The 27,965-nt window shown below is 36.9% G+C and overlaps 1 protein-coding gene across 5 annotated transcripts in view; it reads left to right on the forward strand.

Annotated features, from left to right (window-relative positions):
- Cep112 (centrosomal protein 112) overlaps nucleotides 1-27,965 on the forward strand; it is a 466,461-nt gene that overhangs the window by 100,965 nt on the left and 337,531 nt on the right. For all 5 annotated transcript variants that reach the window (XM_071603145.1, XM_071603146.1, XM_027946274.2 and 2 more), the window contains 2 exons: nucleotides 10,865-10,983; nucleotides 13,050-13,193. In XM_071603145.1, coding sequence (XP_071459246.1) covers nucleotides 10,865-10,983; nucleotides 13,050-13,193 — 263 coding nt within the window. The remainder of the gene's footprint in view (nucleotides 1-10,864; nucleotides 10,984-13,049; nucleotides 13,194-27,965) is intronic.

Here is a 27,965-nt window from a genome sequence, read left to right on the forward strand (position 1 = left end):
TTGACAGTTGTGAGGATCAGACCTATGGCTTGCAAGGCAAAGAGGAATTTTTTATATAATGTCAAACATTCCAATTTTAGTAATGTAAATCTTGATAATTAATATTTTAAAGAATCTAGGAGCAATAATATATTGAAATGACAGTTTTCTTTATTTATTCCTTCAGGTTTTAAGTGTTTTTTAAGCAATATTCCCCATTTACACATTCTTGAAGACGGACAAGAAAACATTTAATCACGGTTTAAATTAACAATGATTATGGGTGAAAACATCTAAATAAGCAGGCAGTCATGGAAGAAAGTGTTGTAATTTTTGGAGAAAGGAACTTTTGTAAGATTTTTAAAAGTTTGGTAAGATTTAATTAGTTGGAGAAAAGTTCCTCATTTTAGGGTGGGAATGCTAAAATTGGTAAGTTGTGGGAAGGATGCTGCAAAACTGTTTAGCTAGAGTGAGTAACCTATGCATTAACATAAGAATTTTAAAAGATTCAGGCAGAGCCGCCCCCCACCCCCCTCGCCTGCCAGGTAGGGGAAGGGTGACCACCGACAGAAAAGGCCCAGTGGCCCAGGGCGGGACAGAGCTTCCAATCACTCCTGCAAGGTAGGCGGGCCTGCGACCCACCGGCAGAAGAGGAGCAGTCGCCTGCTGAGAGGCTGAGCCGCCCCCTCCCCCTGCGCCGGCATAGTAGAGGGAACTGGGACCGAAGACAGAGCAGGCCCAGCGGCCTGCTGAGGGGCAGAGCCGCCCCCCACCCCCCTCGCCTGCCAGGTAGGGGAAGGGTGACCACCGACAGAAAAGGCCCAGTGGCCCAGGGCGGGACAGAGCTTCCAATCACTCCTGCAAGGTAGGCGGGCCTGCGACCCACCGGCAGAAGAGGAGCAGTCGCCTGCTGAGAGGCTGAGCCGCCCCCTCCCCCTGCACCGGCATAGTAGAGGGAACTGGGACCAAAGACAGAGCAGGCCCAGCAGCCTGCTGAGGGGCAGAGCCGCCCCCCACCCCCCTCGCCTGCCAGGTAGGGGAAGGGGGACCACCAACAGAAAAGGCCCAGTGGCCCAGGGCGGGACAGAGCTTCCAATCACTCCTGCAAGGTAGGCGGGCCTGCGACCCACCGGCAGAAGAGGAGCAGTCGCCTGCTGAGAGGCTGAGCCGCCCCCTCCCCCTGCGCCGGCATAGTAGAGGGAACTGGGACCAAAGACAGAGCAGGCCCAGCGGCCTGCTGAGGGGCAGAGCCGCCCCCCACCCCCCTCGCCTGCCAGGTAGGGGAAGGGTGACCACCGACAGAAAAGGCCCAGTGGCCCAGGGCGGGACAGAGCTTCCAATCACTCCTGCAAGGTAGGCGGGCCTGCGACCCACCGGCAGAAGAGGAGCAGTCGCCTGCTGAGAGGCTGAGCCGCCCCCTCCCCCTGTGCCGGCATAGTAGAGGGAACTGGGACCAAAGACAGAGCAGGCCCAGCGGCCTGCTGAGGGGCAGAGCCGCCCCCCACCCCCCTCGCCTGCCAGGTAGGGGAAGGGTGACCACCGACAGAAAAGGCCCAGTGGCCCGCGTCGGGACAGAGCTTCCAATCACTCCTGCAAGGTAGGCGGGCCTGCGACCCACTGGCAGAAGAGGAGCAGCCGCCTGCTGAGAGGCTGAGCCGCCCCCTCCCCCTGCGCCAGCATAGTAGAGGGAACTGGGACCAAAGACAGAGCAGGCCCAGCGGCCTGCTGAGGGGCAGAGCCGCCCCCCACCCCCCTCGCCTGCCAGGTAGGGGAAGGGTGACCACCGACAGAAAAGGCCCAGTGGCCCAGGGCGGGACAGAGCTTCCAATCACTCCTGCAAGGTAGGCGGGCCTGCGACCCACCGGCAGAAGAGGAGCAGTCGCCTGCTGAGAGGCTGAGCCGCCCCCTCCCCCTGCGCCGGCATAGTAGAGGGAACTGGGAACAAAGACAGAGCAGGCCCAGCGGCCTGCTGAGGGGCAGAGCCGCCCCCCACCCCCCTCGCCTGCCAGGTAGGGGAAGGGTGACCACCGACAGAAAAGGCCCAGTGGCCCAGGGCGGGACAGAGCTTCCAATCACTCCTGCAAGGTAGGCGGGCCTGCGACCCACCGGCAGAAGAGGAGCAGTCGCCTGCTGAGAGGCTGAGCCGCCCCCTCCCCCTGCGCCGGCATAGTAGAGGGAACTGGGACCGAAGACAGAGCAGGCCCAGCGGCCTGCTGAGGGGCAGAGCCGCCCCCCACCCCCCTCGCCTGCCAGGTAGGGGAAGGGTGACCACCGACAGAAAAGGCCCAGTGGCCCAGGGCGGGACAGAGCTTCCAATCACTCCTGCAAGGTAGGCGGGCCTGCGACCCACCGGCAGAAGAGGAGCAGTCGCCTGCTGAGAGGTTGAGCCGCCCCCTCCCCCTGCGCCGGCATAGTAGAGGGAACTGGGACCAAAGACAGAGCAGGCCCAGCGGCCTGCTGAGGGGCAGAGCCGCCCCCCACCCCCCTCGCCTGCCAGGTAGGGGAAGGGTGACCACCGACAGAAAAGGCCCAGTGGCCCAGGGCGGGACAGAGCTTCCAATCACTCCTGCAAGGTAGGCGGGCCTGCGACCCACTGGCAGAAGAGGAGCAGCCGCCTGCTGAGAGGCTGAGCCGCCCCCTCCCCCTGCGCCGGCATAGTAGAGGGAACTGGGACCAAAGACAGAGCAGGCCCAGCGGCCTGCTGAGGGGCAGAGCCGCCCCCCACCCCCCTCGCCTGCCAGGTAGGGGAAGGGTGACCACCGACAGAAAAGGCCCAGTGGCCCGCGGCGGGGCAGAGCTTCCAATCACTCCTGCAATGTAGGCGGGCCTGCGACCCACCGGCAGAAGAGGAGCAGCGGCCTGCTGGGAGGCAGAGCCGCCCCCTCCCCCCCGCGCCTGCAAGGTAGTCGGAACTGAGACCACCATCAGAACAGGTCAGACCTGCAACCGAGAGACAGAACAGGCCCAGTGGCCTGAGGAAGGGTAGAGCCGCCCCCCCCCACACGCCTGCAAAGTAGGCGGACCTGCGACCCACTGGCAGTACAGCCCCAGAGGCCTGCAGAGGGGCAGTGCCGCTGCCTGCGCCTGCAAAGTAGGCAGAACTGCGACCACCGACAGAACAAGCCTAGCGGCCTGCAGAGGGACAGAGCCGCCGCCCGCGCCTGCAAGGACGGCGGACCTGCTACCGACTGGCAGAGCAGGCCCAGCGGCCTGCCGGCGTGGTAGGCACATTGCCCCAATTGGAGGAGGGGCAGAGCCGCCGCCCGTGCCTGCGAGGGAGACTTTGCAACTATACAAGACCAATATAAATATATAGGGGGAAAATTCAATAGCACAACAGTTTCACCAAGAAGAAAGGAACGCGAACAGTATGAAGAGACAAGGAAAGAAAGGACCACAAGCATTGCAGGTCAACTCAACTTTAGAAGAGGTAATAGCTGCAGCTGATGGAATGTCAGATAAAGAATTCAGGATATACATGCTTCAGATGATCTGGAGTCTCAAGGAAGACATCAGACAGCAAAATCAGACAATGAAAGATCACTTCAACAATGAATTACATAAACAAATCCAAGAAGCAAAAGATCAACTATACAGGGAAATAGAGGTTATAAAAAACAAACAAACAGAAATCCTAGAAATGCAGGAAGCAATAAGCCAACTTAAAAACTCAATTGAGAATACTACCAGCAGAGTAGAACACTTAGAAGACAGAACATCAGACAATGAAGATAAAGTATATCAACTTGAAAAGAACATAGACAGCTCAGCAAGACTGTTAAGAAACCATGAGCAGAACATCCAAGAAATATGGGATAACATCAAGAGACCAAATTTAAGAGTCATTGGGATACAGGAAGGAACAGAGTTTCAAACCAAAGGAATGAGCAATCTATTCAATGAAATAATTCGAGAAAACTTCCCAGATTTGAAGAATGAGACAGAACCCCAAATCCTAGAAGCCTACAGGACGCCGAATGTGCAAAATCATAAGAGACCCACACCTAGACACATTATAATGAAGATGCCCAACATACAGAACAAGGAGAGAATTTTAAAAGCTACAAGAGAAAGGAAGCAGATCACATTTAGGGGTAAGCCAATCAGGATAACAGCTGATCTTTCAACACAGACTCTGAAAGCTAGAAGATCCTGGAATAACATATTTCAAACACTGAAAGAAAATGGGTTCCAACCAAGAATTGTGTTTCCAGCGAAATTAAGCTTCAGGATGGAAGATGAAATTAAAACCTTCCACGATAAACAAAAGTTAAAAGAATTTGCAGCTAGAAAACCATCTCTTCAAAACATCCTTGGCAAAACATTACAGGAAGAGGAAATGGAAAATAACAATGAAAACCAACAGTGGGAGGTAGGACACTAAAGGGGGGAAAATAATCAAAGTGGAAAACAAACCATGTTTAGTAACATAAATAAACAAATATGGCTGGAAGAACAACCCATATCTCAATAATAACCCTAAATGTTAATGGCTTAAACTCACCAATTAAGAGACACAGGCTAGTAGAATGGATCACAAAACAAGACCCAACAATATGCTGCCTACAGGAGACGCATTTGATAGGAAAAGACATACATAGGCTGAAGGTGAAAGGTTGGGAAAAATCATATCACTCATATGGACTTCGGAAACAAGCAGGAGTATCCATACTCATATCAAATAAAATAGATTTTAAGCCAAAGTTAATCAAAAGGGATAAAGAGGGACACTACATACTGCTCAAGGGAACCATACACCAACAAGACATAACAATCATAAATATATATGCCCCAAACAATGGTGCAGCTATGTTCATCAAACAAACTCTTCTCAAGTTCAAGAGTCTAATAGACCACCATACAATAATCATGGGAGACTTCAACACACCTCTCTCACCACTGGACAGATCTTCCAAACAAAAGTTGAATAAGGAAACTATAGAACTCAATAACACAATTAATAACCTAGATTTAATTGACATATATAGAATATACCACCCAACATCAAACAGTTACACTTTTTTCTCAGCAGCACATGGATCCTTCTCAAAAATAGATCATATATTATGTCACAGGGAAACTCTTAGACAATACAAAGGAGTAGAGATAATACCATGCATCCTATCTGATCATAATGGAATGGAACTGAAAATCAACGATAAAAGAAGGAAGGAAAAAGAATATATCACTTGGAGAATGAACAATAGGTTACTGAATGATCAATGGGTTATAGAAGACATCAAGGAGGAAATTAAAAAATTCTTAGAGATTAATGAAAACACAGACACAACATATCGGAATCTATGGGACACATTGAAAGCAGTTCTAAGAGGAAAATTCATTGCTTGGAGTTCATTCCTTAAAAAAAGAAAAAACCAACAAATAAATGATCTCATACTTCATCTCAAAATCCTAGAAAAAGAAGAGCAAAACAACAGCAAAAGAAGTAGAAGGCAAGAAATAATTAAAATCAGAGCTGAAATCAATGAAATCGAAACAAAAGAAACAATTGAAAAAATTGACAAAACTAAAAGTTGGTTCTTTGAAAAAATAAACAAAATCGACAGACCCTTAGCCATGCTAGCGAAGAGAAGAAGAGAGAGAACTCAAATCACTAACATACGGGATGAAAGAGGCAATATCACAACAGACACTTCAGAAATACAGAAGATAATCAAAAATTATTTTGAATCCTTATACTCCAATAAATTAGAAGATAGTGAAGGCATAGATAAATTTCTTAAGTCATATGATCTGCCCAGATTGAGTCAGGAGGATATAGACAACCTAAACAGACCAATATCAATTGAGGAAATAGAAGAAACCATCAAAAGACTACCAACTAAGAAAAGCCCAGGACCGGATGGGTATACAGCAGAGTTTTACAAAACCTTTAAAGAGGAACTAATACCAATACTTTTCAAGCTACTTCGGGAAATAGAAAAAGAGGGAGAACTTCCAAATTCATTCTACGAGGCCAACATCACCCTGATACCTAAACCAGACAAAGACACTTCAAAGAAAGAAAACTACAGACCAATATCTCTAATGAACCTAGATGCAAAAATCCTCAATAAAATTCTGGCCACTCGGATACAAAGGCACATCAAAAAAATTGTGCACCATGATCAAGTAGGATTCATCCCTGGGATGCAAGGCTGGTTCAATATAAGGAAATCAATAAATGTTATTCACCACATCAATAGACTTAAAAATAAGAACCATATGATCATCTCGATAGATGCGGAAAAAGCATTCGACAAAGTACAGCATCCCTTTATGTTCAAAACTCTAGAAAAACTAGGGATAACAGGAACATACCTCAATATTGTAAAAGCAATCTATGCTAAGCCTCAGGCTAGCATCATTCTGAATGGAGAAAAATTGAAGGCATTCCCTCTAAAATCTGGAACAAGACAGGGATGCCCTCTCTCACCACTTCTGTTCAACATAGTTCTCGAAACACTGGCCAGAGCAATTAGACAGACGAAAGAAATTAAAGGCATCAAAATAGGAAAAGAAGAACTTAAATTATCACTATTTGCAGATGACATGATTCTATACCTAGCAGACCCAAAAGGGTCTACAAAGAAACTATTAGAGCTAATAAATGAATTCAGCAAAGTGGCAGGATATAAAATCAACACGCATAAATCAAAGGCATTCCTGTATATCAGCGACAAATCCTCTGAAATGGAAATGAGGACAACCACTCCATTCACAATATCTTCAAAAAAAATAAAATACTTGGGAATCAACCTAACAAAAGAGGTGAAAGACTTATACAATGAAAACTACAGAACCCTAAAGAGAGAAATAGAAGAAGATCTTAGAAGATGGAAAAATATACCCTGTTCATGGATAGGCAGAACTAACATCATCAAAATGGCGATATTACCAAAAGTTCTCTATAGGTTTAATGCAATGCCAATCAAAATCCCAACGGCATTTCTTGTAGAAATAGAGAAAGCAATCATGAAATTCATATGGAAAAATAAAAGACCCAGAATAGCAAAAACAATGCTAAGCAGGAAGTGTGAATCAGGCGGTATAGCGATACCAGACTTCAAACTATATTACAGAGCAATAGTAACAAAAACAGCATGGTACTGGTACCAAAACAGGCGGGTGGACCAATGGTACAGAATAGAGGACACAGAAACCAATCCACAAAACTACAACTATCTTATATTTGATAAAGGGTCTAAAAGCATGCATTGGAGGAAGGATAGCATCTTCAACAAATGGTGCTGGGAAAACTGGAAATCCATATGCAACAAAATGAAACTGAATCCCTTTCTCTCGCCATGCACAAAAGTTAATTCAAAATGGATCAAGGAGCTTGATATCAAATCAGAGACGCGCCGTCTGATAGAAGAAAAAGTTGGCTACGATCTACAGTCGGTGGGGTCTGGCTCCAAATTCCTCAATAGGACACCCATAGCACAAAAGTTAATAACTAGAATCAACAAATGGGACTTACTCAAACTAAAAAGTTTTTTCTCAGCAAAAGATACAATAAGAGAGGTAAATAGAGAGCCTACATCCTGGGAACAAATCTTTACTCCTCACACTTCAGATAGAGCCCTAATATCCAGAGTATACAAAGAGCTCAAAAAATTAGACAATAAGAGAACAAACAACCCAATCAACAAATGGGCCAAGGACCTGAACAGACACTTCTCAGAGGAGGACATACAGTCAATCAACAAGTACATGAAAAAATGCTCACCATCTCTAGCAGTCAGAGAAATGCAAATCAAAACCACCCTAAGATACCATCTCACTCCAGTTAGATTGGCAGCCATTATGAAGTCAAACAACAAGTGCTGGCGAGGATGTGGGGAAAAGGGTACACTTGTACATTGCTGGTGGGACTGCAAATTGGTGCAGCCAATTTGGAAAGCAGTATGGAGATTTCTTGGAAAGCTGGGAATGGAGCCACCATTTGACCCAGCTATTCCCCTTCTCGGTCTATTCCCTAAAGACCTAAAAAGAGCATGCTACAGGGACACTGCTACATCGATGTTCATAGCAGCACAATTCACAATAGCTAGACTGTGGAACCAACCTAGATGCCCTTCAATGGATGAATGGATAAAAAAAATGTGGCATTTATACACAATGGAGTATTACTCTGCATTAAAAAATGACAAAATCATAGAATTTACAGGGAAATGGATGGCATTAGAGCAGATTATGCTAAGTGAAGCTAGCCAATCCCTAAAAAACAAATGTCAAATGTCTTCTTTGATATAAGGAGAGTAGCTAAGAACAGAGTAGGGTCGAAGAGCATGAGAAGAAGATTAACATTAAACAGGGATGAGAGGTGGGAGGGAAAGGGAGAGAGAAGGGAAAATGCATGGAAATGGAAGGAGACCCTCAGAGGTATACAAAAGTACATACAAGAGGAAGTGAGGGGAAGGGGAAAAATAATACAAGGGGGACAAACGAATGTCAGTAAAGGGGGCAGAGAGAGAAGAGGGGAGGGGAGGGGAGGGGAGGGGAGGGGGGATAGTAGAGGATAGGAAAGACAGCAGAATACAACAGACACTAGTATGGCAATATGTAAATCAATGGATGTGTAACTGACGTGATTCTGCAATCTGTATATGGGGTAAAAATGGGAGCTCATAACCCACTTGAATCAAATTGTGAAATATGATATATCAAGAACTATGTAATGTTTTGAACAGCCAACAATAAAAAATTAAAAAAAAAAAAAAAAAAAAAAAAAAGATTCACATCCCTGACTTGGGGCTAGCTTAAGCATGGATTTCAGATTTACAAATTTGAACTTATCTTCTAGATGCTGGGAAGGCAGTGACTTTTGAAGTGTGAACTTTAGGACCTCATATTTTAGGTACTATAGGTTGGTAATGATGAGTGTGTTGAACATGGAGACAGAATGGGAGGGGGTAGGGAATGAGCATTCCACTCATTAGAAAACATAGGATCTCATTCAGTTGTGCTCTTCATTATAAGATACTGAGATCAGAAAAAAGAATATGTAAAGTTCCTTCTAACTCAAAGATGTTCAGGCTTCTGCACTAGTGTAATTTTGCATAAGAAATGATAAGGACCCAGAATATCTGAGGCATGGCAGCGTGAGTTGTGAGAATGGACCTGAAGAAAAAGTTTTGAAGAGTGAGGATTTGTGAATGATAGGCTATAGGCAATGAGCTAGTGTTAGGGGAAAGGAAAGTTTTCTTCAGGAGTTTGAAGAGCTTAGTGGCTCTCACCTAGATCACCAAATATGAATGTGTGTAAGTAATGTTCTTAACAATTTAGGATGGCAGTTACATATATAAATTAACTAATGAAGTAGACATTTTTAAATTAATTTCCAGCTTTAAATATTGGTGAAAGTAATTAGAAATTTTTTTCATGTGTTTTTCTCCAAATATTATCAGTAACTACAAAAATAATTTAAATTTATTTCTAGATTTTCTTTCTTACCCTGATTGAAACCAAGTAATTCAGAGATGCTTAAGGTTTAAAGAGAAGAATTTGAATTCTTAAAATAATGCTTCTAAAGCCTTTTGAATTGTATTCAGATCTTACTTAATGTTGGAATTGTCATGTAAACCATGTTGTAGATGCTACAGACCAGTACTAAATTAATTTGGATTCATCTTCTTCCTTTATGTATTGCATAGTTGAGATTAAGAGTGAAAGAAATTTCTAGGGAAATGTTTTAGAACATTCTGCTGTCTGAAAAATATATTCAGTAATTAAGAAAGGATATATTGAAGTAAAATATGGAGCTGAATTTATATTATCCAGATAACATGAATATATTAAACACATTTTCACTTAAATCAGTGACAGTTTAAATAATTTTAGGAAAGAAGATAGAAATAAAAATGATTTATAAGGAAAATATTATTTGTTTATTTATTTCAGTGCTGAGGATCAGACCCATGGCTTGCTAGGCAAAGAGAAATATTTTATATAATGTAAAACATATTCCAATTTTAGTAATATAAACTGTGATAATTAATATTTTAAAGAATCTAGGAGCAATAATATATTGAAATGATAGTTTTCTTTGTTTATTCCTTCAGTACATATCTTTTGGAGAACTTGCTTGTGTGGCTCTGTTATGCCCTGTAGATAAAAAATTGAAATACCTTTTTCCTTAGTGAAAATAGTCTTGTTAAAGAGGAAATAGGCAAGTAAATTCTTATACTGTCATAAGTGACTCAATGGAAAAATATATGTTCTTTTGTGGAAATAAAAAGGAGTTTCTGTTTCTGTAAGGAGAGGAATCTGCTTGGTGAATAGTGCACCAAGGTGATTCTTGAATTGAGACTCTGAGAATGAGCAGGAATTTTTGTTTTGTTTTAAACAAGGGAGGGAAGGATATTTCAGGTAGATGGATATAGAGATAGTGATTTATGAAAGAATATGTTCTCAAGACTCTGCAGATAGATTGGTGTATTTTAGAATACAGGTTTAAAATGCCAAAGTGGGAAGAGAAGTGTCCATAGAATCCTTGGATCATGAGGAGCTATGATTTCCATGTTAGAGGCTTTTGGCCTTCATCCTTTAGGTGAGGATATTTGTGGAATGATTTTCAGCCTGGGAGAGACATTGGATTTGTACTGTTGAAAGCTCCATTTAAAGCAACAATGGACAACAATTAGAGGCAGAATGTTACTTGAAGATGGCACACTGTTAACATTTTTCAACCAAGGCTCTTTATGATGTTAGTCACAAATTGAGAAAAAGGGCAAAGAATAAGAAAAATTTTAGAAGAAAGAATTGAGAATTCTTGGTAAAAAATTGAATTATCTATTAAGTGGTATACTATATTTTATATCATCAAACTCTTATTTGGTTTCTAGCATTGGTTTAACTATATTTTCATCATTTTTGACAGTTCAGACCCTTATACGTGACTGTCAAGTTATCAGAGAGACTAAAGAAAACCAGATTATAGAGCTAAAAAAGATATGTGAACAAAGTACAGAATTTCTGAATAATGATTGGGAAAAAAAGGTAAGCTCCCTAAAATAGTAATAGAAAATATGAAAGAACATGCTTCAGAGTAATACATTTAAATGTAAAAGTAATGGATTTCACAGAATATACAGAAAGGTATAATAAAGAGAATTAAAATAATTTAAAATTCTAGACCAACTAGAAATAGCTACTGTTAAAGTTTTGGTATATTTCTTTCTAGAGGTCTATGGTCTGTAAAGTAATTTTCATTTTGAAAACATACTTTTGACTTAATTCTTGTGTTTAATTAATTTTCTTATTTTTTTGTCATAGTCAATAGGTTTTTAAGCAAAATTGTTAAGGAAATATCAGTTTTAATCTTGGATTTTGGCCATTTCTTTCTGAAAAATCATACAACATATAATGTAATCCAGACTAGAATTTATAGTCTAAACTTGTTTGGATGTGAACAAAATCACTAGTGCATGGGTCATAGCACTGAGATATAGGTGCTATGGGTTTGGCTATGCCTTATACCACCCAGTTCACTCATTTTTGAATACTGGACAAAATACTACTTTTAAGATGTGCAGTTCAAAAATACAAATAAAATATATTTAGAGGGACTTGAGGGACTGCCTACAAGTAGTCAAAACTGCATATGTTAATTTGTGAACCACAAGAGTCTTCTGTGTGGTTACTGCTGAGCCATCCTGAGCCATTTCTCAGTCTTCTGTTTCTCCAGTGTCTTCCTAGTCAAATAAGCATTCACAATGCCTGTGCCATGTCCTTGTGTCTCTCTCATGTTCATGAATAGTGAAACAAATAGATCATTTAGGCTATTTTGGACTCCAGCTCTCCCTGCTTGGTGAGTGGGGTTGAATTCAGGCAGTAAGAATCCCATGCCCATGAAGAGAACGGAAGGAATGCCTAGAGGCTGAGAGCACAAATTTTTCGCTCTCTTCCCTTGAACTATTCATTGAACCTTGTTTGGACCTTTAGAATTTACTTTTTTTTTTCTTTACCTTAGTTTACATGGATATTTTAAAACTTTATCCATTTGACAAAGATGTGAAGTCTTTTTGGAGGTTTGAATGGCAAAGAAGCATTTTTTACATTAATATTGTGTAAAATTTTATGCAAATAAGATGAGAAATATGGATAATATTCCTAATCAATAACAATATAAAAACTTGGAATGGAACCATCATTTGACCCATTTGGCTTATACCTAAAGGACTTAAAATCAGCATATTATATTGATGTGGCTACATCAATGTTCATAGCAGCTCAATTCCCAGTAGTTAAAATATACACAGTGGAATATTACTTAGCCATAAAGAAGAATGAAATTATGGCTGTTGCAAGTAAATGGATGGAACTGGAGACTATCATGCTAAGTGAAATAAGCCAATCCCAAAATTCCAATGTACTCTTTGATATGTAAATGCTGACTCACAATGGGGTGGAGAATGGAGATTCACAGGATTAGACATGCAGAGTGGGGGGAATGGAGTGGAAATTGGAATGGGAAAGATAGTAGAATGAATTGAACATAACTTTCCTATATTCATATATGAATACACAACCAGTGAAACTCTACATCATGTACAACCATAAGAATAGGAAGTTATACTCCATGTATATATGATATGTCAAAATACATTCTACTGCCTACATGAAGAACAAATTAAAAAATAACAACATGAAGATTACTGTTTCTCTTATTTCAGACTAATATTTTTAAGCTGAGGTATGGTATTATCTGATTTATTTACCCTTTCTACCTGAGGTATGAGATTTCCATTAATATTTGCTCATTGATTAAAACTTTCAATTCAGGAAGGCAACTGAAAATGTTTCTTAATTATGCTCTTTATGTGTCATCTTAACTTTCTTGTGGGTTTTATGTTTTTTGTAGTTACATCACCATATACATATATAGTGATATATATACACACAAAAAATTGTCTCTCTATATATTTATGTATAAATATATACATATGCACATATCTATTCATCTATCTATACACAGACATACAGGAATATTGGAAAATGTTTATTTTCTGAATTGCAAAGTCGTCTTTTCCAAGTAGTAAAAGCGTCTTGGTTTCATTGTGTAGCTCCACAGTGCTGTAGCAGAAATGGAAAAGGAAAAATTTGAACTTCAAAAGCGACACACTGAAAATATTCAAGATTTGCTTGAGGATACAAATGTACGTCTGAATAAAATGGAAGGTGAATACATGGCACAAACACAGGCTACAGTAAGTCCTTTTTAAATTTTTTTAAAAACATTTTTAGAAACTGTCTTCTTAATCTTCATGACCTCATGCTTCACTGGTGTGCACTGTGTGTAAGTGTGCTGCTGAACTAAGAAAAAGCTTTATCTTCTAATATTAGTCAGCTTTTTTTGCTGTGAGCAAAATGCCCCACAAGAAAAATTTAGAAGAGACAGAGTTTATTCTGGCTCACTGCTTCAGAGGGTTAGTCCCTGGTTAGCTGAGCCCATGGCTCTGAGGACAAAGTGAGGCAGAACATCATGGCAGAGGGGCACAGCGGAAGAGTGCTGCTAATCTCATGGTGGCTGGGAAGCAGAGAAAAAAGAGAAAGGTCCCCAGAGAAAATAAACCCTTTCAGGGCAAACCCCCAGTGACCCACCTCCTCCAGCCACACTTCACCTACATGCACTTACCATCCTGCTAGTCCATTCAAACTAGGATGGACTGATTAGGTCACACTTATAATCCAAGCATTTCAATTCTGAACATACTTGCATGAACAGGAGTTTTTGGAGGGAGATACCTTGTATCCAAAATGTAATACATTCCTACTTGCTATAGATTTACGTGTGACAGTGGACTGTTAGTTCCTTGAAGGGATTTTACTCTAGAATGTTTGATGCCATTTTTATTTTAAATCCTCAGAGGGTTTTACAAATCTTTCTTTTTCTTTCCCCCGTTGTTGTTTAGTTCAGAGATAATCTTTCTTTCTTTTTAAAAATTCTTTTAAGCTAAACTCTTGGTTGATTTCTTTCTGAAAATATTTATTGCTAATGTGATAGTCATAAAGGAAGATAGGAATTGCCTGACCGCTCTGACAGATTTCCTTGGTAGATGATCTTGACTAAGAAACCGTGCATCCATCACTTGGGTAAACTCGAAAAGTTCCCTTTAGTAGGAAGGTCATCATAGCCGGACTATCCAGCACAAAGGCCATGGGCATTATCCAAAGTGACGTGGAGGTTCCCTCCAGAGAGCCTCCTCATTGAACACACTGGTGTAGAGTAGAGGTCAGAGGGAGTGAATGTCTTCAGCCTTGAATTCCTAATTCATAAGACTGGTAGGTTCATCTACATGTATGGATCAGGGCTTCCCTTATCCAAGGCAAGTGTACCTCATCAATCTGGTTACTGATGTTTAACATGACATCATGGCACTATCCAGAGTTGGATTCCAGGCATCAACCCACTCCTCATTTATCATTCACAGCTGCCTCAGCCAGATGGCTGGGTCCAAGTACTTTCTTGAACTTAACACTGTGGAATTTGAATAGGAATCAGTTACCTCAGCATATGATAGATATTGTCTTAGTTACCTGGGCCCTTAGACAAGTCCTATCTCAAAGGGTAAAAGAAATGGGAAGTGATATACATAGTGGTTTGGAACTGGACTTTAGGATTAGTCTTTTGAGTTCAAATTTCAAATCCTTCATAACTTGGGAGTCATGTTAACTCTTCAAATATAAATCTTCGTTATCTATGGGTTATGATAACGATAGAATTAAATAAAGTTGTTCAAATTATTAAATAAATTAATATACATAAGTTAAATTGCCTGATAAGCACTTAGTATACAATTATCTTTGAAAATGCAATGTACAAGAATAACAGAGACGTGTAAATGAGAAAAGAAAGGCTCAGTCTAAGAAGTTAATCAACATTTGCTTGAAGATGAAGCTGAGGCCTCATTCCCTCCTAAGGAAGTAACAGGAAAGAGATAAAGAAAAAGGCAGAAAACCAGCCGGACAAAGGGAATGGGAGATTAATATAATTTTTGGAGTTTACAAAAGCCTACGGCCACTGTTGAACTCCCACTAGCAATTTCCCATTTGTGATAGCAAAGCCTTACTAGTCCTACAGGAAATGTTACATTGGAGAGAACATTCTCCGTAGATTAAAGTACATGAGCAAATAGGGTGTAGGGGAGAGATGATTTTTTAAAAATATTTTTTTAGTCATAGAAGAAAACAATACCTTTATTTTATTTTATTTATTTTTATGTGGTGCTGAGGATTGAACCTAGTACCTCACACAAGTGAGATGACCGCTGTATCACTGAGCCCCAGCCCCATTATCTTTTAATGAAGAAAGTTCTTTATCAATCTTTTGTAATTAGTGCTTTTTATATCTTGTTAATACAATCTTTCTCTATTGTAAGTGAAAGAAGACTGACTTCTATATTCTACTAAGAATACTGAAGTTTTGATTTTACACTGAGGCTTCAATAACTCTCATGTTAGTTTTCGTGACTAGTATAAGATAGGTATCTAATTTCATTATTTCCTCTGTGGTTGGCTATTTTTTTCCAGCTTTACTTTTTTGAGTAATGCTTCCTTTCTTTGTTGATGTCATGGCCATTTTTGTACATAAAACTTCCATATATATGAAGATCTCTATTCTAATTGGCACATTTCTCTGGCTCAACTAATATTATGCCGTCATCATTATTATAGCTCATAATTACTCTTTATATCCTCCTGGTCCATCAGAATAATCTTGGCTACTCTGAGCCCTTTCTTTTAACATATGCTTTTAGATTCAGTTTAACTGAGTTAATAAGGAAGCAGAACTCTGAGAACATCTTTCCTTTAAACATCTTTTGTAATATTTTATACCTGTCTCAGACTTTTGTTATATACAAGTTTTATACATTTGCTGTATAAGAATAAACATATAGGTAAGTCTTACAGATTTTAACTCTTTGCATGAATGTAGCAAATATTTTAATTTATTATACATTGAACAGAACTTACATAAAATGTTAAATAATAGTAGCAATAGTGTTTTTAAAACTTTTTTTTCTTATTGCAGAAGATACACATGCTCATTATTAAAAATTTAGAAAAGGTATGGCAAAAGAAACAAAATTAATGTCCATAATAAAATTACCATTAGCAAAAATATATATGATTGTCTATTCCTCTACTTTTTAGTCCAATGCTGGGTGTTTAAATTAAAACAAACAATCCAAAACTTTGCTAATTAAATAGTGTGTTTGTTTCCTAGGGCTTCCTTATCAAATTACTACAACTTAGGTAGTTTAGAACAGGAGATATTTATTGTGCCAACAGCTTCAAAGACTGGAAGTACAGAATTGAGGTATCAGCTGGAACCTGCTCTCTCTGAAGGGGTTAGAAGAAGACAAAGATTCTGTCTTGCCTCTTCCTAGTTTTAGGTGGTGGCTGTCAGTTCTGGACATTCCTTGGCTTACCACTGTGATATTCCAGTTTCTGCCTCTGCTTTCATTTTGGGTTCTCCTGTGTGTCTCTGTGTGCCAGTGTCTTAACATGGTCTTCTTATAAGGATAGCAGTCATTGGATTTAGGGCCTACCCTAATCCAGAATCACTTCACACTAACTTGATTACTTCTGTAAAGACCCTATTTCCATCCAAATAAGGTCATATTTATAGTAGTGGGGGTTGGGTTTCAGTGTGTCCTTTTGGAGGACACACTTCAACATAAAACAATAGGTAAGAAATGTTATTCTACTTGTTATTACTGTTAAACGGAAAATATTGAATATTAAGTCATTGGCTTTGAAAAGAAGAAAGACTTAATATGTACATTATAGATTCTTGTAAAATGATTGTATATTCCATTTTGTTACAGACATTAGGTTTCTTAAAGTAAAATTTGGGACTTTGCCAGTTAACAGAACCAGTATGGTATGGCCTTTTTTTTTTTTTTTTTGGTCGGGGGGGCTATATTTTTAAAATTTTAATTTTTAAATTCACTTAAAATAAAATAATAAAACCATTGCATATAAACACATATAATGATATTATGATAACTATAAATATAAAAGAAAAATATTTCAGTGAGACGTCTGCTGTTTCTTTACATTTTTGTAAATTCTTTTAACCTTTGGCTTAATAGAAGACAACTGAATTCTCATATCTGTTTTTGCACTTATTTTGATATCTCATCGCATGTAGTGTTTGGAAAACTCCTTGGTAATGAAAAAGGCAAAATTGCTTTGATCCCATAAACTCAAGTAAAGAATCTTGGGGAATCTCAGGAGTTTGTTGACCACACTTTGAGAACTACTGTTGCTCTAAGCCATTGGTTTACAAACATTTTGGACAATGACTTCCAGTAAAAAATAAATTTTGTAAATTGTGTCTCAAACATACATGTATAAGAACACATACCCCCTGCACATTTATAACTCAAATGAAAGTTTCAATTTTGCTATTTGCTGTTCACTCTTGATAGGTTCTATCATTTTTATTTTCTTTTAATTTCATTAAAAATTTTCCAGTTTGTGGTTTACAACTTGATTTCACACACTGGTCAAGATCAATGGTTTAAAATCACTGGTATAGGGAGTATATATTAAAGAAAATAATTTCTATTTCTGTTGTGTGCATTCCAAAATGGTTCCTCCTATTTATGTTCCCGTTCAACTAAATATGAGAGTCATCTTTTTAAATTCTTGCCACACTTGGAATTATCAAATTTTATTTTTTTTCCTGACTTGTAAAATGTCATGTTTTAATTTTTTTTTTGTGGATATTTTGTTTCTTGGTTGTTTCAAGTTGCTTATTTATCCCCTTTGTTGTTTTATGATTCCGTTATTTGTCTTTTTCTTAGGTTTGAAGGATATTTCATATATTTAGGATTCAGGTACAAACCAATTGTCAGGGTTTTTCCTCTCTCTTTTATTTTATTGTGATAAATATCCATGGTATAAAATTTATCATTTTAAGCATTTTATGTGCATAGCTCAGTGACTTTTAAGTGCCTTGACATTTTTGTGCGATCATCATCACCATGCAGATCCAGATTTTTTCATCTCCCTCAGCTGAACCTTTGTACCCATGAAACACTCATCTTGCTCAGCTGAAGCTCTGTACACATAGAACTCTTCATTTGTTGTTCTCTTCCAGCCTCTGGCAAATACCCTTCTATTGTCTATGAATTGGCCCTTCCAAATGTGTCTCCTAAGTGCTTTCATATAGTATTTGCCTTTTTGTGATTGGCTTATTTCACTTAGCATAATGTCTTCACAGTTCATCCATGTTGTAACTTTTTAAAGCTGAATAATAATCCACTGAATTTATAGACCACATTGTGTTTATTCATTCATCTATAATATTGAGTTGCTTTCACCTTTGTTAGTTGTGAATAATGATACTGTAGACATGTATACAGATATCTTAAAGCCATGGACAGAAAGCAAATCTAAATCTGAAATATATATTTATCATCTCAACATTCTAAATTTTTAAAAAAATATTTTTTTTTTAGTTTTTAAAGTGGACACAATATCTTTTATTTTATTTTTACATGGTGCTGAGAATCGAACCCAGTGCCTCAAACATACTTGATGGGTGTGCTACCACTTGAGCCACATCCCCAGCCCAATTCTAAATTTTAATGTCCTAAAATGTTAAATAATTTAAAAGTAGAAATTTGCAAAATATATTGATTGCTTAAAATGTTTATTCAATTGCTATGTTTTATTAATTAAATAATATTAAGAGAGAAGTATCTTTTAGAGTAGAATTTTTAATTTTTGTAAGTTTAGTATGGAAAATAAGGTTATGTTTTGGAGAGAAGAGGTCACTATCAGAGAAACTTCATTCTATTTCTAATGAATGTTGAATTTAAAAATTAGCATTCAGACCTTGTCATGGGTGATAATAGTAAATATAGGGAAAAATGGACAGAGTCTGTCAGCAGGAATGAATTTAGGAATTATCAAAACTAGACATGTCTTGCTGAGCAGCTCCTGATTTAATAATTAAACAAGGTAGAGTTCAAGGCATGGCTTGAGATGAAAGATGAGGCTGTCACTGAGAATTAGTTTCTCCACTTTGTTGTTTTTTCAGCTTTTTAACTTTTTTGTTGAATCTTGTTTTATTTTATTGCCACATATTATAAGCAGAAGCTTGTTTATATCATTCAACTTATGCTTTTGGTATGCACAGGCATTTTCTTATGTGAGATTCATAGTTACAACATGTAAACACTGAATTTTTAAAACAAATATTAGAACTTATGAATGTAAAAATTATAGCAAGAGTATTAGGAGGTGAAGGCTGTAAAATGATAGGGCTCCTCTGGTCTCAGGGTTTAAACACAATGAATATGTGCGGGTGACTCTATTGAGATTCTAGACTTTGTTAGTGGAGTACTTAACATTTTTTTCTGTCCTTAGAACCCCACTGTTAATCTAGTGAATTCTGTATAGTCCTTCTCAGAATAGTATTTTTAAATTTAATAAAAATATGTAAAAAATTACAAAAATCATATTGAGGTATAGTTGTCAAAATATTAATAAATCAAAATTATAATATAGTAATATATGTTTCTAAATTTATGCAACAAATATAACAATCTAGTAGTGAGCCTGCTAGTAATTTTTGAGTAATTATGAGGGTAAATAATATCATCAGTGTAATGAACTGTTAAATATCTGTGACTTTTGTTAGTCATGGATATTACTAATGCTACCTTGATTTGAGGAGTACTTTCATAATTGAAGGAAAATGCTACACTTCAGTTAGGATAGTAAAAATAAAGATGGAATTTTTTCCCTGGTCAAATTCACTGCACTCTGGTTAATCCCCCACCCCTCTACAAAGAATATCAAAAGCCTTAGACAACTGAAATATTTTGTTTTACCTCTTGTTAGTAGTGACACATTCAGAGAGCAAGCCCCTACTCACTCAGATAGCTAGAGTTTTATTTTATAGTTTCGGTCAACATTTCTTCTCCTAAACTCTCAATGCTTGTAAAGGAGAATCCCCCCCCCCCCCCCAATAATACCAGTTTATCATTTTGAATAAAATGCCCTTTAAAAATAGATTTTATTCTTTAGAACAATTTTAGATTTACAGAAATTTAAAAAGACAGCAGAGAATTTCTAAATATCCTGAGCTGATTTTCTCTGATATTCACATCTTATGTTATTTTGGTACACTTGTTGCATGAAGGATTGAATGAATCTATGTTGAAATGTTATTAGTAGCTAAAGTAAATGGCTTTTTTTCATATTTCCTTAGTTTTAACCGAATGTGCCTTAGTTTATATATCTGTTGATCTTTTGAAGGACACTTTTTTTTTTTTTTTTTAGTTTTTAGAGATAATGAATAAAGCTTTTGTAAACATTTACCTAAAGGATTTTGTGTCGACACAGTTTTCGAATCACTTGGGTAGGAGGATCTTGATTGCTGGATAGCATAGTAAGAATATGTTTATTTAGGTTATTTAAGAAATTCCAGTTGCCTTCCAGTTTGTACCATTTTAGTTCTCTAGAAGCAAAATGCAAGTTTCTATTTCTCTTTGTCTTTTCCTGTATTTGATATGGGTAGTTTTATCTTTGCCAGTCTAAAATATGTGTATTGGTACATCAGTGTTATCTTAATTGTCATTTCTATAATGGCATGTTACTTACACATTTTTTATATGCTTCTTACCTTATATATGTCTTCTTTGGTGAGCTATCTCTTTCAATATTTTGCCCAGTTTTTGGTTGAGTCATTTTCTTATTGTTGAGTATTAAAAATTCTATGTGTATTTTAGATATGTCTTCATGAGATTTATATGTGGAAAATTTTTCTTCCAGTTTCTGGCTTGTCTTTTCATTCTCTTAATGTCTTTCACAGAGTGGAAGTTTTCAGTTTTAACCAGGTCTTACCAACTCTTTCTATCAAAGAACATGCTTTTGGTGGTATATGTAAAAACTTATCACCAAACCAAAGGTCGCATAGTTTTCTTCCTTTTTTATCCCTCCTATCTTTTCATCTAGAAGTTTTATAGGATTATATTTTATGCCTAATACCTAATCTTAGTTGATTTTTGTGAAAGATACAAGGTCTGTATCTAGATTCAATTTTGTGGGGAACACAGGTTTCCACTTGTTCTAGCACCATTAATTTGAAAATACATCTTTCTTCCCTATTGAATTGCTGTCATTCTTTTGTCAATTTCTGTTGACTGGGGCTGGGACTGTAGCTCAGTGGCAGAGTGCTTGCCCAGCACATGTGAGGCACTGGGTTTAATCCTTAGCACCATATAGACGCAAATAAAATAAAGGCATGCTGTCTATCTACAACTACAAAAAATATTAAAAAAAGATCTGTTGACTGTATTTGTCGGGTTTATTTCTGAGCTCTCTATTTTGTTCTATTGATCTGTTTATTTATTCTTTCACCAGTATCATTCTCTCTTGATTTCACTTAGCTTTATAATGTCTGTAAGTTGGCTACGGTCAGTCTTCCAACTAGATTCTTCAGTGTTTTGTTGGCTCTTCTGGATTGTTTGCCTTTTCATACTTCTAATTCAAAACTTTAGAATTAGTTTATTGATAACCATAAATAACTTGTTGCAATTTTGATTACATCAGATTTGGGAGAATTGATATATTAATAATATTGAATTTTCCAATCTGTGAACATGGAATAACTCTATAGGCACATCTCATTTTATTGTGCTTTACTTTGTTTCATTCTACAGGTGTGTTTTTTATAGATTGAAGGCTTATGAGCAACCATATAATAAACTTGTTGGCACCATTTTTTTCTAATAACATGTAGTCACTTTGTTTCTCCGTGTAATATTTTGCTAATTCTCACAATATTTCAAACCTTTTCATTGTTACTAGATCTGTTAGGATGATTTGTGATCAGTGATCTTTGATGTTATCATTGTTTGTTTTGGTATGCCATGAACCACACCCATATAAACACTAAACTTAATTGAAAAATGTATGTGTTCTGACTACTCCACTAATCACCTGTGTATCCCCTCCCTACACCCTCTCTCCCTGTCCTCAGGATTTTCTGTTCCCCAAGATACATTATTAAATATTAAATAAATTTATGAAGTGTTAACTTGTTTTGATTTGTATTTCCTTATTGATTAATGGTATTGAGCATTTTTAAATTTATTGATGATTTGTATATCTTCTATGGAGAAATGCCTATTTGAAGGGCTGGCAATATAGCTCAGTGGTACAGCAATTGCCTATCATGTGAGACTTTTGTTTTTTTCCCCAGCACCACAAAAATGAATAAATGTCTGTGTAAGTCCTTTGCCCATTTCTGAATCATATTGTTTCATTGTTGCTATTTTGGGGTTTTAGTAGTTCTCTGTATATTTTTGATTTGCAAATATTTTTTTTCCATTTTGTGGATTTTTTAATGTTGATTTAGTTTCTCCCATTCTGTGGATTTTATACTGATATTGTCTTTTGATGCACAATCTTTTTTATTTTTATGCAGTCCAACTTGTCTGTTTTTTTCTTTTGTTGCTTGTGCATTTGGTGTCATAAGAAATCATCACTAAGTTCAATAATGGGAAACTCTTGCCATTATCTTTTTTTACTTAATTTTTTTTCATTTTCAGTACATTAAATTTACTCATAAAACATTCTGAGAATGTACATTTTTTCTTTTTAATGGAGTATAATAAAACATAAAACCCAGATAGAACATTTGACATCAAATATTAATGTTTTAAAAAATTTACAAATTTACATGCACTTTTTTTGGAATTGACAAAAGAATGACCCCATGACAGGAGAATGTTCCTTTATTCCAAAAAAGAAAGTATGTCCAATAGAAACTGAAGGTTTTAGTCTTGGTTCTTATGCCTCATCTTTGTGTCCATGTTAAAAACTCATGCTTGTGACAAGGGTTATCACAGTCCTTATGTGGTTGGACCTGCGGATGAGGACCACTGTTCCCTTCATTGGTGACCAGGGTAGGGACCTGGACCTTTGGCCTCCACCAGCACATGTATGGTATTCCAGGATACTGTGAGTGTTGATTAAAGATACTCACTTTCATTCAGATCTTTGGCACTGTTTAACAGTCAACCTCTTCAGACTCTAGTGTCACTTGACTTTTTCTTTGGAACTCACCTGTGCTCAGGTTCCATAGCACTGTCCCTGGGGTTGAGATTGAGCAGTTAGACAGTTTCTCTTATGGTTTAGATATTAGGTATTCCCTAAAAGCTTATGTGTGAGATAGTTCAAGAAGTTTAGAAGTGAAATGACTGGTTTATGAGAGCCTAATCCACTGATAGGGATTAACTGGGCAATAACTGTAGGCAGGTGGGGTGTGGCTGAAGGAGATAAGTTCCTGGGTGCATGACTTTGAGATTTATATTTTGTCCTTGATGAGTGGAGCTCTTTCTGCTTCTTGATTATCATATCCTGAGCTGCTCTCCTCTGCCATACTCTTCCATCTTGATCCTCTGCCTCACTTTTGGCACAGATCAATGTAGTCTGCTATCTGTGAATTGAGACTTTTGAAATGATGAGTGCTAATTAAACTTTCACTCCTCTAAAATTGTTGTCACGTCTGTTGATCATAATGGCAAAAAGTTGACTGAAGCAGTTTCATTTACAATCTTTAAGACTTCAGCAGCTAATGAATGCCACCAGTTACCTGGATGTAAAACTAGAGAGGCATCAGACAGAACATACAAAAGCAGCAAGAGTGACAAGGAAGAATGGTGGCTTGATGAGGCTGTGGTCCAGTTTCCACTGGGTAGGCGCCTGTGGCATCACTCATGAGTGGAGAGTAGAGCCTGTGCTGGCCTATGTTGCAGGGAACCTCACAGAAGATGATGTTTATTGCCCAATTTCCTATGAACATTTTATAGTTTTAGGTCTTATATTTAGGTGTTTGATTGATTTTGAGCTGATTTTTATGTATGTTGTTATGTAGGTATACCTGAAGTATTTTGGCGCACAGTGTTTTGATGCAGTGTTAAATTCTAAGTTGTAAATTCAAATCCTATGTTGTTGTTGTTTTTTTAAAAAATTTAACATCTGTTTTATTTATTTGTTTTTTTGTTGTGCTGGGGAACGAACCAGTGCCTCACATGTGTGAGGCAAGTGCTGTACCACTGAGCTACAACCCCAGCCCTCAAATCCTGTTTTTAGGGTCTGGTTTACTTATTTGTAACTTAAATGCACTAAAATTTACCTTCTATAGATGTGTAGTTCTGTAAGTTTTGGCAAATGTACACACTCTGTAAATGTTACCTTAGTCAAGTTATAGAATATTTTCATCACCTCTAAAGGTGAGAAAGTAGACAGACATTCCTTCCTGTTTTACATTTACTGTGAAAACATTTAATTAAAAAAATTTTCTTTAGATGTTAATGACCTTTATTTTAATCATTTATTTATATTTGGTGTGGAGAATCAAACCCAGTGTCTCACTCACGCCAACACAGTGTCTCAAGCACTGTACCACTGAGCCACAACCCAGCCTGCATTTAATTTTTTATAATTAATTATATTGTTTGCAGGATCCTTTTTACTTGTTTGAGGAACTATAAAAAATGTATTTCTAGGACTGGGGTTATGGCTCAGCAGCAGAGCGCCTGTCTAGCACATGTGAGGCACTGGGTTTGATCCTCAGCACCACATAAATATAAACAAATAAAATAAAGGCATGCTGTTCGTCTACAATTACAAAAAAATTTTAGAAAATGTATTTCTAGTTTGTAGTTTTTAGAGTTTGTATCATGTCTAGATGTTGAATTTTATCAAATGCATTTTTGTGTCTAGATTATTATGTATTTTTCCTTTTTTATTCTGTGAATATGGTGACTTACACTGATTGATTTCTAAATGTTAAACCAACCTTGCTTAACTATGATAAATTCTTGTTAGTCAAATTCTACTATTCTTTTGTATATTGTAGGATTTGACTTAATGTTTTAAATCAGATTTTTGCATCTAAATTATCAGGATGTTGTTAACACAACATTGTCTTTCCTTTACTATCTTTTTCATGTTGTGTTATCAGGATAGTTCTGGTATTCCAATTGAGTTGGGAAATGATTCTTCTCTGTTTCTGAAATAATTCATAGTATCTGTACTGCTATTTCAATGTTAGATTAAATTCAGCAATGTTGCCATCAAAGTTAGGATCTTCTTTTTGGGAAGATTTAAAATTATAAATTCAATTGTTAATACCTGTAGGGTTATTATAATTTCCTTTTTGTGTTAGCTGTAGTAACACAAAAATGTCATTCAAAGAACTTATCTATTTCATCATTTTAGAATTCACTGGCATAAAATTGTTTATAATATTTTCTTATTATCTCTAGGGTGATTTGTACGATCTCTAGGGATTTATCCTCTTTCATGACAACATTGGTAATTTATATATCTCCCCATTTTTTTTTTGTCACCCTTGCTATAGGTGTATCAATTTTCAAACACTTAGGTGTATTATTTTTTAAATATTTTTCAGGTGTCTTTTGTTAGTGATTGTATGAATTCATTGGCTTAATTTTTTCATAAATTAATATTTAAATTCTGTTCCATAGACCAAATATGTTTTTCTTTGTTTCAATAAAATTTTAATTTTCTATAATACTTATTTTGGTGGAGGCAATTTTTTGTTTCTCAAAGCATACTCATTATGTACTGTGAATTTATTTTATTCATAACCATTTTCTTTTTGCTGTTTTTAATTTTGGGGACCAGCAATATGAGATTAAATTCTTAATGAAAATTGTTAATAATTATTTAGTTTATCTATTTTTTTAAACCTAGTCATTCACTGTGGAAAGTTTGGTCCTTCCAGTAAATTGGTCAATTGACTATTCATATGACAAAATGCTTTTTGAACCTTTATATTACTTAATAAAACAATTCTAGGAACATCTCAAATTAAAAATTCATATAAAATAAAATGTTTAGAGGAAATTTTAGGAGACTATCTTCCTGGTCTGGACTACTGGAAGACTTCTTAAAAAGGAAATTAAAACACTAACCATAAAGAAGAATGCGGGTAAACCAGAATATATCAAAATAAATACCTTTTGTTTGTCAAAGGATATCATTAAGAAAGGGAAAAGGCAATTCAAAATGGAAGAAATATTTGCAATTCCTTTATCTAATAAAGTTCTCTTTTATCCAATAAAGCTCCTTAATCCAGTAAAGTTTTTAAGTATATAAATAATTTTTATAAATCACAAAATAGAAAAGCAATCTAAATCAAAAGGATACTAGGTTTAAATAGGCACTAAAGAAAAGAGGATAGTCATATGATTAGTAAACATTTTAGAAGGTGCTTAAGACTTTATTTCTTTAGGAAAATTGAAATAAAATAATTCAATATCTCTACAAATTCACAAAATGCCTAAATTTAATAAAAACCATAGTTCCTAGTTTTGTCAAAGATGCAGAATCATAAGAAGTCCTATATAGTACTATAGAGATGTTAGATTTTTATATCTATCTTGAACTTTAGTAGTAACTACTAAAGCTTAACATATATACATCTTAGTACTAAACAGTTTCACTGCAAGAGGTGACAAACAGAAACCTGTACATAGGAGCACTATAAAACATGTCTGAAAGTCCTAGCAATATTATTTTGAATAGCCTGGAACTCAGAATAGATAGATAAATAAAATGGATAAATTATTTCCATATATTTGCCAAGTGAAATGCTGTTTAGAGCATTAAAAAAGATTACTACTGTTGGACTCCACAATATGGATGAATTTCACATATATAAGAAGTCTGATCCCAACTCTGTATTGCACTTATACAAAAATTTAAAGAAAAGCAAAGTTTATTTGTGATAAAGTCGCACTTTACCTTTGGATGGAATATGACTAATAAAGCTTCAGAGGGCCTGGTAACATATCTTCTAGTGGTGCATGAGTATTTTCAGCTGTAAAAAATTATCAATATTTAAATTAAAATTTGTGCACTTTTTTGTACATATTTCATATTTCCACAACAAGCTTATGAAATAAATCTAAATATGTTGCTCCTTATGCCATAGGAGTTGAAATTGGGATTCCTTTTCAATTTTGACTCTTGCAGGTTTCCAACTAAGTTTGTGAAGAGACAACATTTCTATCTGTAGTCCTAGATATTATCTATATTATGCTGATATAAGCTGTATAACTAAAAGCTCATGGGATATTTTATATTTCCTAAGACTTGTTGAAAGTTATCTCTATGGTATTGCATACCAAAATAATGTCCTTGCCTCAACTTTTTCTTAATTCCCATTGTCCTTAGCATACTCTTGGCACATTAGGCTTTTAACCTGGAAGGTTTATAATTTTTGATAATTCTCATCTCCCTCATTTAATATTTTACTGAATCATTTTATTTACTTCCATGAAATTTTTGTTGGATCTGTTCTCTTTCCTTCTGTTCCAGAGCTGCTGGTTGAGGTCAGGCCATTGTTCCTCATTCTTGGACTCCTCCAATAATTTGCCAGCTGCTTTCCCTGTCTTCTCTTTCTTCCATGTCTGTTGAAAACAAAATTGTCCCATTTTTCTATGATTAAGAACTGAATTCCTAACCTAATGCCCATTATAATTTCTGCTTATAACTCATGTCATTTCAAGAACTTCAATGTAGTCTTCCAAATGATATCCTGTGTACCCAAGGTAATTTATCATTTCCTGTACAATTTTTGGGCCCTTTCCTGATTTTTGTTACATACCTCTGAATTTTCCTTCTAAACAATCTGTTACAGCTTGCAAAACAGTATGCAAGAAAATATGAAAAGATGAATAATTTTTATCCCAATTTTTGGCCCCCGCTGTTTAATATCCTTTCAATTCTCTGTATGCAGTTAAAAAATTATTCTTGCCAAATATTGTTGTTGTCCTTAAAGTCCATCATGTTATACTTATAGGTTTTCCCTTGCCATTACAAAGTTTAAATTCATTTTATTTACTTTGTGCAAAAATATGCCTTAAAAATGAATAATAAAAAGAGTGACCTCATATATTTTGCTTCTTAAGTCAGAG

Source organism: Marmota flaviventris, chromosome 17 (genome assembly GCF_047511675.1).
Source record: "Marmota flaviventris isolate mMarFla1 chromosome 17, mMarFla1.hap1, whole genome shotgun sequence".
In the NCBI taxonomy this organism is placed as follows: domain Eukaryota; kingdom Metazoa; phylum Chordata; class Mammalia; order Rodentia; family Sciuridae; genus Marmota; species Marmota flaviventris.